General features: G+C 54.7%; 1 protein-coding gene across 7 annotated transcripts in view; it reads left to right on the top strand.

The window, feature by feature from the left end:
- Positions 1-12,107, top strand: part of OTOF (otoferlin) — a 95,018-nt gene that overhangs the window by 30,265 nt on the left and 52,646 nt on the right. For all 7 annotated transcript variants that reach the window (XM_034659782.1, XM_034659785.1, XM_034659784.1 and 4 more), the window contains 2 exons: positions 3,230-3,318; positions 10,393-10,492. In XM_034659782.1, the coding sequence (XP_034515673.1) occupies positions 3,230-3,318; positions 10,393-10,492 (189 nt within the window). The remainder of the gene's footprint in view (positions 1-3,229; positions 3,319-10,392; positions 10,493-12,107) is intronic.

Below are 12,107 nucleotides of genomic sequence, written 5' to 3' on the forward strand. Positions count from 1 at the left end.
CCCGGGGACGCAGTGTCATCGGTCTCAAATGCAGCCTGGGCCCAGGGATTGTTAAAAGCTTCTGGAAGTGATTCTGAGGTGTAGGCAGGATGGAGAACCACTGAGAGAGGAACAGAGACCGAGCCCCCCCCCCAGAGAAACTTGATGAAGGTCGGAATGGAGGCGGTAAGGAGAAAGCAGGGCAGCCAGCAGAGGAGAACAGAGGAGGGGGGTGGGCAAGGGAGGTAGAGAGGAGAGGGGCGGGAGCGAGCAAGGAGGGGAGTCAGAGGCACAAGCTGGCGGACTCCCTCACGACTAGTCTCCTCTTCGCACACACGGGAGTCCCTGGGACGGCCTTAGTCCCTGGCTTCCGCGGTCACTGGCCCCTGATCCCAGCCTCGCTGTCCCTGCCTCCTGGGGCTCCTTCCCCGAAACACTACATGTGACACATTCTGGAAAAGGCCCCCCAGGCGGTGCATCCAGGCCCTTCCTGCGGGGTCTTCTGTGCGGGCAGCCCGCCCAGACCCCCCACGCTCTGCTCGGGGTATGGGCCCGTGGCGACCCCTCAGTATTCCTGTCACCCTCCTGGCCCGTAAACAGCACCCCAATCACCAGGCAACTCAATGCCTGGCGGTGAGCAGAAATGACTTCTGCTGATCCTTTGTGTTCACTTCATTAATGTCACTGCTCAGGACCCCTTCCTGTCATGGTGCCACTGCCACAGTGACCTCCTTTTTCCTCCTAATCTTCTTCTCCTTCCAAAGTCAAGACCCCACCTGCACACCCTCAGGTGGAGCCAACACCCACCCTCTTCATCCCATGAAAACCAAATCTCGGGGGCTCCCCAGGCCTCGCCTCTCGGTGCTGTGGCTGGTGAGCTGGGCCTTCACGAGCTAGCTTATTTCCCTGCAGCTCGATTAAAAGCAACTTCATTAAGAAAACCACACACTGGGCCGCCCTGGAAGGGTGCAGGCAGCAGGAGCAAAAGCTGCTTAACAAGGCCGGCGGGCCAGGGTGGGCTGCCCGCTCATCCTGCCCTTCTGTTCCACGGCCTCTGAAGTCCTCCCAGGCCCCGCTCTGAACCCTCTCCCTCCCCGGCCTCCACCCCTTCTCCTTCTGCTGCTTCTTCCTCTCTCATCTGCCCACTCCAGCTGAACCCTTCCTGGGACTGAAGAGAGCGACATGAGGCTGTTGTCCTGAGACAGGCCCTGCCCACACTGGGCAGCGACCTACCAAGCTGGCCCAGCGCCCCCCAAGCCTCTGGGCCCCCAGTCTGGGAGAAGGAAGCTTTAGAATGGCTGGCAGGGCCAGCTCCCAGAGACCCCCCCCCCAGGGCCTTCTTGGCCACCAACACCAGAGCTCCCTGAATCATGTTCTTAGAGGCCTGGCTTCCCTGTGTGTGAAACAGAACACGGGAGCAGCCTCTTGGGTTGCAGTAAAGACTAAATGAATTAGTGCATCTAAACCACTCAGCCCCCTGCATAATGAAACGCTCTCTACAAATGGCAGCTATTATTAGCATTACTATCGTTATTATTACTATCGAGCAGTCTGGATGGGGTGGGGTAAAGAAATGAAACAAATTTAGAAGTCACTCCCTTCCACCTGTTCGGTTAAAATCCCCGTCGATACCATCTCTTAGCGGCATCGTGAGCAGAGCCCCGAGCTTTCTGATCATCTTCAGTTATTCACAGTCCAGTCCAGGAAGGTTTGCTATTCCAGCCCGGCATCTTCTTTGTGCCCAGGGCCTGGACTTCTCGCTTCTGTCGGTCTTGTGGCTCCAGACATGGAGTGGGACAGGGTCGCCTGCTCTGGCCCTCTGCATCCCCTACCCGCTCCAGCCCGGGGTGGGGGACGTGGTCTGATTCTGGGGGCACTGCCATGGGCGTGGCCCCTCCTTGTGGTGTGGCAACCTCTCTGGCGAGTTCCAGCCAGCTCTGGAAGTTGTCAGTACAGCCGGCCTGCAAACGCTGTCTCATAGAGCACTGTGTGTGTGTGGGGGGGGTGGGTCCTGTGGGGAACCTGAGCAGCTCCCACATGGTAAGGATTCCCAGCCAAGGACCCCTGACTCCACCCCACCTCAGCTCCTGCCACGGGGGGCATAGCCCCACAGCCTCACCAAGTGGAGGACCCCTTCCCTGGAGGGCGGGCTTGCTGAGCCTGGCCCCCCTTCGCAGCATCCCTGGCCCCACAGAGCAGAAACCGCGTACTTGACGCACCTAGTGGTGGCATGTCGGGCTCCTTATGGCCACTGCCCTTGCCCAGGACGGCCTCTCCCTAGAGGCCTGGGGACCAGACCAGTTAGTCCCCTGCCCGGGCAGATGTCCTTTCCTGTAGGTGCTTCAACCTCTCTGAGCAATTCTCCTAGGAAGGGGCCACAAAAACGTGGGCCTGGGATATGACTGTTGCCATTGTTCCCTTCCGCAGTTGTCTTTCCACCCTAGGAAGAAGGAGCGCTGGGGTGGTGGTTGGGGGTCGCAGGCCTTGGAGGAAGCCCTGAGGCAGGTGCCTGGTTCTGCCTGTTGGCAGCTTTCTTTAGAGGATCGGGTACTTAGCACCACTAGTCTCTATTTTGGGCCCCACTTGCCATTTCTAGGGCATCAGGAAAAATCCCACTCAACTTCCTGTTCATCATTATTATTGATTTAATAATGAAGCCAGGATAGAAGTGGTGAGGGTAAATTTAGAAATAGTGTGCTGGAAACAGACCACCCCTCCTCTGTGGGTCTGACCCTAATAACACTAAACAGCTAAAGTCTGTCCCCAAATAACATTGCCAGTGTGAGGGGTGATTCGACCTGAATGGGGGGGGGCCAGGATGGGCCAGCATGATTGTGGCAGGAGAGAGCTGGAAGCTTACAATTCCACTCAGCACACAGCAAAAACCAAGCCCATGCCCACAATCCTGGCTGTTACCCTGGAGCCCACTCCATCCTGGCTGCACCACCCCCTCCTGAGTGCACCCCGGGAATTGGGCTGAGAGTCTGAAGTCCTGGTTAGCCCTAGGTTTTTGCACTCACCCTACAACCTTGGGTAGGTCCCTGGACCTCTCTGAGCACCATCTTTGAAAGAGAAATGGGTCATAATGCCCATGTTACAAGGGAGTGGTTAGAATTATATGAGATTCTAGGTGTGAACTTTATCCCCGTGGAGCACTGTGTGGATGTGGAGGGCCACCTTACCAGGGATCCGTCTCCTACTCATACCCTGTCATTTCCATCTGAGGCCACAGCTGTCTCTCTTTCCCTAGACCTTCCGGTGGCCAGTGGCCAGCAGCATCGACAGCAATGAGATACTCGAGATTCAGATCTTCAACTACAGCAAAGTCTTCAGCAACAAGTAAGTGTGGGGTGGAAGAGGTGGGGCCTGAAGGGGCCGGGGGCCTGCCCTGCTTCTTGGGCTACCCTGTCCTTTGAGCGTAAAAGGGGACTCACACCCCCAGCCTACCCTGGATTGACTGTCGCAGACCCCCCTCCTTGCTCTCTCATGTTGTCCTCAGAGCCCCTCAGCACTCCCAGCCAGTGTCAGCCAAGAACACCCTACCCTCCCATTCACTCCTTCTGTCCCCAGCGCCATCTCAGCTTCCTGTCCCCTTCTTCAAGTCTTCTGCTTTATACCGTCCTGGGTGACAGTTTCCCAGCAGAGTAATTAACAGAATGGCTGATAATGTACTCCAGCAGACCATCTGCAGCCTTGAGGGCAAACTTGCCACACCCGGGGAGGATGAGAAGCTCTGAGGCAGTTTGGTGCAGTGGTTTGGGAATCAGGAAAGCCTGATCTCAGATTCTGAGCTCATTCAGCTACTGTGTGACCCTGAGCTGGTTACATAACCTCTCTGAGTTCAATGTACTCACCTGTAGAAAGCGTAGGTATTTACCTCGAAGGAAGCTGTGAGAATTAAATGAGATAGATATCCATACATGCGTTCATTCTTCCAGGTGTTTACTAAGTGCCTCCTGTGTGTCAGGCACTGAACCGGGTGCTGAGGATAGCAAGTGCCTCCCCTCACGGAGCTTGCATTCTTCAGTGAAGCACACCTACCACGTGAGCACTACCACTACTAAGGGTTCAGTAAAAGGAGTTCCCGTCCATCTCTCTGGGCAACGAGCAGAATTCAGGATGATTTGAACAGTCTGAAATGATGGCTAAATATAATAAATGTAAAATCTCGTTTGGAGATTCAAAACCAGTTGCTTTTACACCAACTCAAGGGGGTCATGGCTGAAGAGCAAGATGTCCAGAAAAGCATGGGGATGTTACTCAGTGAGAGTGCAGTATTACTCAACAGTGGGAGGAGACTACAAACGAAAGAAAAGCTGGCCTAATCCTAGCTCATATTAATAGAAGTCGAACAATCAGGGCAGGAGAGGTGAGGGATGAAGCTTCCATTGTCCTAATGCTTTTTGGAGAGAATACCAGTAGGCAGCTCCTTGGGTTGCCCAAATCTCCCAAATGTCAATACATTTCTTTATATAACATTAAAAAATCATATTAGTTAATCTCATCAGAACCATTCTTATCATGAAAGCTTGAAGCATTGGGAGGTTGTCAAACTCAAAGGTGAATATAAGTTCTCTAAAATTCTTATTTTCACTTGAAAGCTTGGAGGAGAAAGGACTTTAAGTCTGACGAGTGGATGAGAGCCTCAAGGAGAAAATCACAGAGGACATATCCATCCATCCATATATCTGTCCTTCCATCCATCCATCCTTCCATCCATCCTTCCATCCATTCATCCTTCCTTCCATCCATCCTTCTGTTCATCCATCTCTCCATCCATCCATCCATCCATGCATCCACTCTTCCAATCACTCATCAAATATTCACTGAGCAAGTATTCTGTACAAGGCAAATACTGCACTAGTCACTGGAGGTACTGAAATGAGAGATTAAGTCACTGTACCTGTCCCTGAAGAAAGTTTCCTGCCATTTGGAAGAGGAAAGACAGATGTGTGCCCAGACGCAGGACCAGGACTAGGCTTCATTGCTGGCAGACAGTAGACAGCTGAAAGGTAGCCAGAGCTCTCCAACCAATGAGATGTTGGGAAGTAGTGAACTCCCCATCACTGGGAGAGGGAGTGGATCACAGTGTTGTGGAGGGGATTTGTGAATGGGGATTTTTGAATTGGGCCGAACCACAGAGGCTTCAAGGATTCTGTGGTTTTTATTGAGAACTCACAAAATCTCAGCTGAGCATGGGTGTGGGAATTTAGGCCTGCTAGCAGGGCCACAAGGGAAGATGTTCAGGGCAGAGAAGGCACCCCTCGGCCTTTTGGGGTATCACATCATTCAGGCAGCTGCTATAGTATCCACAAGAGAAGTTAGTGAGACACTCACCAGGCGCCCCCAAGATGAAGCAAAACCTTCTTCCCTAGGGTGAGAGATCGGGTGAACTGTGAGGATAGGAGAAACAGGAGCAGAAGGGCCCACACACACACTGAAGTGGGTGTGGAAAAGGAAGAACTGGAAGCTGAGGGCTAGGGGAGGCATCCAGTTACCCGAGCAGGGAACCACATGCAGATATCAGAGCTTCCAGAAGCCTCAGAGCCCAGCCAGTGCAACCCTTGCTGCGTAGATGGGGAAACTGAGAGCCTACTGAGGCCACTAGACAGTGGCAGGGCTGGGGCTAGGATGCCTGTTTTCCTTCTCCCATTCCTACTGGACCTCCCAGAAAACCAGGGCATGTGAGCAGTGATCATGGACACCACTGACGTGATCGAGATTGGTAGTTCTTTACGGTGAAAGCCGCTAAACAGTCACCGAAATGCTGGAAACCCTTGGAAACATCAAAACTCTTGCTATAAACAAATCAGAAGTATTTGTTAAATTGGGAAATTGAATACCACCCCAGTGAATACACTGAAACTTCAGGCTTCAGTTAGTTCTGAAATGCCAACAAGAGAGCGACAGAGCAAGGGAGTTCCTAACCTAATTCTTCCCTTCTTACTCTCTCCCCACCCTCTCTGCTCCACCCAAGAGGAGGCAGGAAACCCCTCCAGGGGAGGTCTGGCCTGGTGGGAAAGGGTCCACTCATTTTCTTGGAAAGGATGGGGAAAAGGAGTGGCCATCCCATGAGGAACACAAGGCCCATCCTGACACAGGCCAGCTTGGGGGTTGGAGTGGGAGGGCAGGGTGCTCAAAGTCAAGTGGGGCTCAGGTCTCCCCACCCTGGAGTCACCAGGCTCCTTCTCATGGGGCAGCTGAGCTGAGGGGGAGGTTCTGGGGTTTGCGCTGAGCTTGACAGCCCGCAAAGCCACATCTGGCCCTTGGGACAGTGCCTGCTAGGGAGCAGGCCCCCGATTACTTTGTGGAATGAATGAATGAATAAATGCCCCATGGGGTCAGGAGGCAGAGGGTGTGCAGGGTGGAAGGGTCTGGAAGCAGAAATCCAAATGATCCTTCTTCTCTGAAAAGTTCAGGGCACTCCGAGGTGAGAGCCAAGTCACATGATTGATGCATTTGGGGAAACTGAGGTAAAGGAAGCTGGTATGAGAAACAGAATTTATGGGTCTGATCTCACTACCCCCTATCTCAGAGAAAGAGACTTGTTCTAGGAGCAGAGGGTGGCTTGGGAACTGGCCCCTTCTCCAGTGGTGGTAGGGGCTGCCAGGAGGAAGCGAGTCCTGGTCAGGCATGAGGAGACCCCAGGTCTGCCCAGCCTGCCTTGAATGAGGTCCTCCTTCAGGAACCTCCTGTGAGGACAAGGTGTCAGGTCCAGAGGATCTTGTGTGTCCCTCTTTCCCTGTCCAGAACTGTTGATGGGGAACAGCCTGATGCAAGTGCCAGTCTCCTGGGACTTCTGAATAATTCAGGAGCCAAGAGAGCAGTGGAGGCCTGGCCAGGCCTTGGGCACCTGACACGGGCTCCCAGGGGAAAGCAATGAATTATTGACAGGTCCTGGTGCCGGGTTGCCACTCTATTGTGGTCAGTCTCTGAGCCCATCCATGCCTGAGGCCCCTTCCCTGCTTCCCCTGCTCAGCCTACCTGGCCACTCTGCGGGGGCCAGTCCAGCCTCCTGGGTGGCTGTGGGCCCTGTAGGGGGTCCCCTCTTTGTGATGGGTAACTTCAATGGGCCACAAGCTATCAGAGGACAGAAAGTCAGGTCCCAGCCCCTTCAACTAACTTGGGGAAACTGAGGCCCAGCAAGGGTCCTTGCCCAGGAACACACAGCAAGGGCAGGGCAGAGCTGGTCTTCAGCTCAGACCTCCTGACCCCTAGGCCAGCGTCCTTCCCAGAGGATGAACGGCCTCCATCTCCACTTTCCAAAGAAAGGACCCTGCTGTCCAAGGGCTTCTGAGCTCATCCTGCCTGGTCACCCGGGCCACCCTCCCTCCCAGGCAGCTTCTCCGTGCTTACCCACCCAGAGGAGAAGAGGCAACAGGCAGACCTCCCTGAGTTTGCAGCCAGGCTGGACAAGGGCAGCCAAGGTAGACAGGGAGTCACCCCACAGGTCAGAGCTAGGGCTCCCTGCACCAGCTCCCTCCCCAGAGAATGTCTCTGGAGGGGCCTGGGCGGTGGCATTCTGTGGGAAGCAGTATCAGGACACTTGCTTGAAAGCTGTGGGGAAACTATGAGGAGTGAAAGCCCCCTAAGCCACCCCCTGGGTCCCAGGGTCCTAGCCCCACCCTCTGGGCCCCAGATAGACCCTGGCTCTGTGAGGCTGTGCATCTGCCCCCAGAGCCTGCCCTGCACTGAAGACCAGCACAGTGTGGGCTGTCCAGACAGCGAGCCCCACAGTCATGGTGGGAGGAGGGGCGGGCCTCTGAGTGCGGCAGCTGCAGCCCAGCCGGGTTTCACTTCAATGCTCTTGTAGCAGGTAGTATCACCTCCTTGGAGGAGATGGGGAAAAAAGCAAGGCTCAGAGAGGTTGGAGAGCCAGCCAGAGTCACACAGCTGCCTACAGTCTGACACCAGAGCCCAGCCTCTTTCTGCTGTCTATACTGCTCGTGTTAAGGATGGCATTTAGTCTGCGTGTGGACAAGACTCAGACCAGTGCGTGCGGAGTAGGGAATTTGCCAGAAGGCGCACCACCGTAGTAAGTGTGGTTAAAGCAGCGAGAGCAGCTGTGGAGTAGTGAGATGCCCGTCACAGAGTGTCTAGCAGGGGGTGGAGAGCACGGGTCAGGGAGCATGCTGAAGGGACTCCTCCTTAACAAAATGCTGGGCAAACCTTCCTCTCTGGGCCCTCCAAGTCTAAGGTCTGAGACTTTCCTTGGTAAGCGCTTGCAGGGGAGGATAGGGAGGAGATGGCTCCATCCTGCCCCCTGGGGGTCTCTTGTCATATTCCAGCATCTCTGCGGATCCTTCTTCCGCAGCTTCCAGGAAAGACGGGCCTGAGTGCCCATACTCAGCAGGGGCTCAGTGGATCCTACTAGAACTAAAAGGGCCCGTTGGCAAAGGGCAGTAGTGGACAGAAATTCTCAAAGTGTGCTCGCCAGCCAGCATCATCAGCATTACCTGGAAACTTGTCAGAAATACCTATTCTCGGGCCCACCCCACTGAGGCATGAGACTCCAGGGTGGCAGGTGGGGCCAACGGTGACCTGGAGCTGGCTCTTACCCGCTCCCAAGAGCAGATGGTGCCCATCTCTGGGAGTTCAGTGACCACACGTTGGAAGCCTGAAATTGGCCATGGTGGGAGTATTGGCCCCGCAGAGATCGTAGGGAGCTCTGAGTCAGGACTGTCCTTCTCTCCCGGCCAGTTGTTAAACAGTTGCCAGCACCACCGTGGACGGGGAGGTCCCAGTCATTTATGTTTTCACAAGCCCTCCAGAAGATTCTGTTTATCCTGAAGTTCAAAAACCGCTGATTTAAAACCAAAAGGCCTGTGTATTTTCAGAACTATAGTCTGTTGTTAGAATGTCGACACAGCACCGAGGCTGCAAAGCCACCCGCCTCCTTGTGACATAAAGACAAAACTGAGACTGAGCCGCAGCTGCTCTAGGTCCCCTGACCCCCTGCCGGGACAGCCCAAGCCCTGGAGAGGCCAGGACGCCTCCAGGGAAGAGGCCTCCGCTGGGCAGGGTCTGCGAAGCACCCAGAAGCCTAGTCAGGCTTTCCCGTGGAGGAGTGGTATGAAGAGTCTTGCCCTCGGGGAGGCAGGACAGCTGGTGGATAGGGCTCTGAGCTCTGGGGGGAGCCATTTCATGTGTGTCCACTAGGGCTGCTCCCACCACTTCCTCCCCTCACACAGATGGGAGGCTTTTTTTAAAAACTGTATCTACCCTCTGTGGTCCTCAGGAGAGCACAGATATCCGACTTGTCTGTTGAAATCAGAATTCGCCCCAAGCCTCACCTCACTTGGATTTGCTGCCTGTTAGCTGCGTCCCTTCCTGCTTTCTCGGACTCACCTTCCTCCTCTGTGAATCAAGGGCAGCACCAGGTGACCCCAAAGCCCATTCGGCTCTCACACACTGTGGGTGCTCCCCTCAGTCTTTGCCGCTTCCACCAGAAATGGTTGAACATTTTCATCTACCCCATGTGGAATCACCGTGTGAGAACATTTCTCTGAGTACCCCATTCTCTTCCTGAGCAATAACCTTCAAACCGTAGGGTAAAATGAGGTTCAAGTCAACTCAGTCAGCATTTATTAGGCACCCACTGTTGTTCATTAATTCACCAGCAGATATTGCGATCTCCTGTGTGCTGGAAGGACACATAGCTCCCCCACCCCTACCCCTGTCCCCGCTCTGGAGAGGCTCACAGCAGAGCGACACCCCTCGATACCCACCAGACTGCTTCTGGAGTGCTGACTTTGTGCTCCGTGCGCTAAGGATCTCAGCCCTCTTAACAGCCAGAGCAGCGGGGATTATTGGCTCATCTTAGGAGAAGCCGGACTGAGAGAGCCGAGGTTGTCAGGGAGGCAGGTAACGGGCTGGTGTCAGAACCGGGCTTTAGGTCCCAGCCTCTAAGTGCAGGACTGTGCTCTTCGTAGCACTGTGTTCCCCTCCTCTGCTGTCAGGTGGGAATTGGGGTTCCCACAACCAGATGGGCCCTTGCCCTCAATGGGCTTGCGGAATGCAGGTGTGAGCATTGTGGACTAATCCGGGGACCAGTGAGCCAGTGGTGGTGGTGGTGGGTAGAGTGTGTCCAGGAACCTCTGGTCCTTCCCCAACAACCTCCACACTGGACATTTGGGCAGGGACTCAGCTGAACCCCAACTCCACATGCTCAAGGAACACAAGCGAGGGGGTACCCAGCCCCCATCTGGGGACATCCCCCCAGGCTGTTCACTGCCCATGAGCTCTGCCAGGGAAATGGGTCTCACACGTACAACCACTCACAGCTTAGCCTAGAACTAAGCAAGGCCTCGGTCTCTCCAGCCCCCTCCCCAGCCAGTCACAGCCCCTTGGGATGTCAGTTCCTCACTGTGGCCTCTTCGTGTGGAACTGCCACACCCCTTCTGCCGTCCACAGGCTCATCGGGACCTTCCGCATGGTGCTGCAGAGGGTGGTGGAGGAGAAGCACGTGGAGGTGACCGACACACTGATGGATGACAACAACGCTGTCATCAAGGTGGGTCTGCCCCAGAGAGTCCCTGGACTTGCCCTTTGTGGGGTCCCCCAGGGGCTTGCTTCACCTGCCTCCTCCCATGCATAACGTGTTCTGGGGGACACTCCTAATGGGTGGCGAGGTGAGGCAGGAGGGGGAAACTTAAGTCAGACTGCCGGAGCCCCTCAGCCTGGGGGCCATGGCTGGAACCCTGCGGGCACATTAGGGTCTGCTGTCCCAAAGGGGGACAGCGTCTGAAGGCCAGGCTGAGCCCTGCTGGCCACTCCAGGGCACGATCTTCACTCTGCAGGCCTGCACTGGAGGTTCTCTGAGACTAGCCATTCTGTGAGGGCAGAGACCTCACTTTCTACTCCTGTTGTCGCATCCCAGCACTTCCAGTGGGAGCACTGGAATGACGCGCAGTCCGTAGATACTCGGTACCTGTTCCAACAAAGCAAGGGAACGAGCTAACCTGGAGACTCTGACCCGAGGCTCTGCTCTGATGCATTTGTCCCCTTCAGCTCCTTCAGGTCCACTGTGTTCACTGAGCCCCCGCCTACGAACCTCAGGCCACTAACTGTGTGACTTGGGCAGGTTACCTGTCATCTGCAAAGTGAGCACCATGATACTATCTGCTTCACGGGAATCATTCTGAGGATTAAATGAGAATACACAGATAGTACTTAGAATAGTTAGGCACCTTATAAGTGCTCTGTAAATACATAAAGTAATATTGGTAACTACTATTTCCTGACCTCCGTTTACCTGTGTGTAAAATGGGGTTATACCCTGGGTCTCTCACCTGCATCCTACATAACATATGGGCCTATGCGGTAGGCAGCAGGATAGCCTCAGAAGGCAGGCTGCAGCCACAGGGAGCCAGAATGAAAGGACCCCCCTCCGAGGAGTGCCAAGGGTGGCCCAGAAATTCCCCCAGTGTCTTGGTGTCTCGAGATACTTCCTTGCAGAGAACAGGAGGGTATTCCGGACTTCACAGCTTGGCCCCAGCCAGGCCCTTCTCTCCACGGGCAGGTGTGGGCTGGGGGTTTCTTGAAGTCCGGAGGGCTCAGCCACCCCAGCAAGGGGAGAGGGGTTACCGATAAAGCTCTGGACACCAGTGGGAGGAAGTGAGATGAGAGAGACAGGAGGCAGGGACGAGTAGGCAGCACAGTCCATGCTCTGTATTTCTAGAATCAGGCTGAAGAAAGGACTTCCAGATGATCTAGCCCATCTGTCGCATACCTCTGCTTCCCATTTTGTGGATGGGAACCCTGACATCCTAGATGGGGAATGAATTTAGTCAAGGTCAGACAGCTGGTCCACAGCAGAGCCAACACTGGGACCCAGGACTTCTAATTCCAGGCCACCATTTTCCGCCATGCCATCCCTGGTCACATCAAAAGGGCCACATTGGCTCAGTGCGGAAGGACGTGAGGATTGGAGTCAGCCCGGCTGGGCTCAGATCCCAGTACTGGCACGTCCTAGCTGTGTGACTTGAGCAAGTAATTTACTCTGATACGTTAGGTAGGGTATGTTGAATTATTGAGAAGATCAAAGGAGTTTATGGTAAAGCATCTTAACAGGACACCTAGCACAGTGAGGGTTCAGAAAATACGTGTACCTTTTCCTTCCCTGGGGA

This window comes from Ailuropoda melanoleuca, chromosome 4, assembly GCF_002007445.2.
Source record: "Ailuropoda melanoleuca isolate Jingjing chromosome 4, ASM200744v2, whole genome shotgun sequence".
Taxonomy (NCBI): Eukaryota; Metazoa; Chordata; class Mammalia; order Carnivora; family Ursidae; genus Ailuropoda; species Ailuropoda melanoleuca.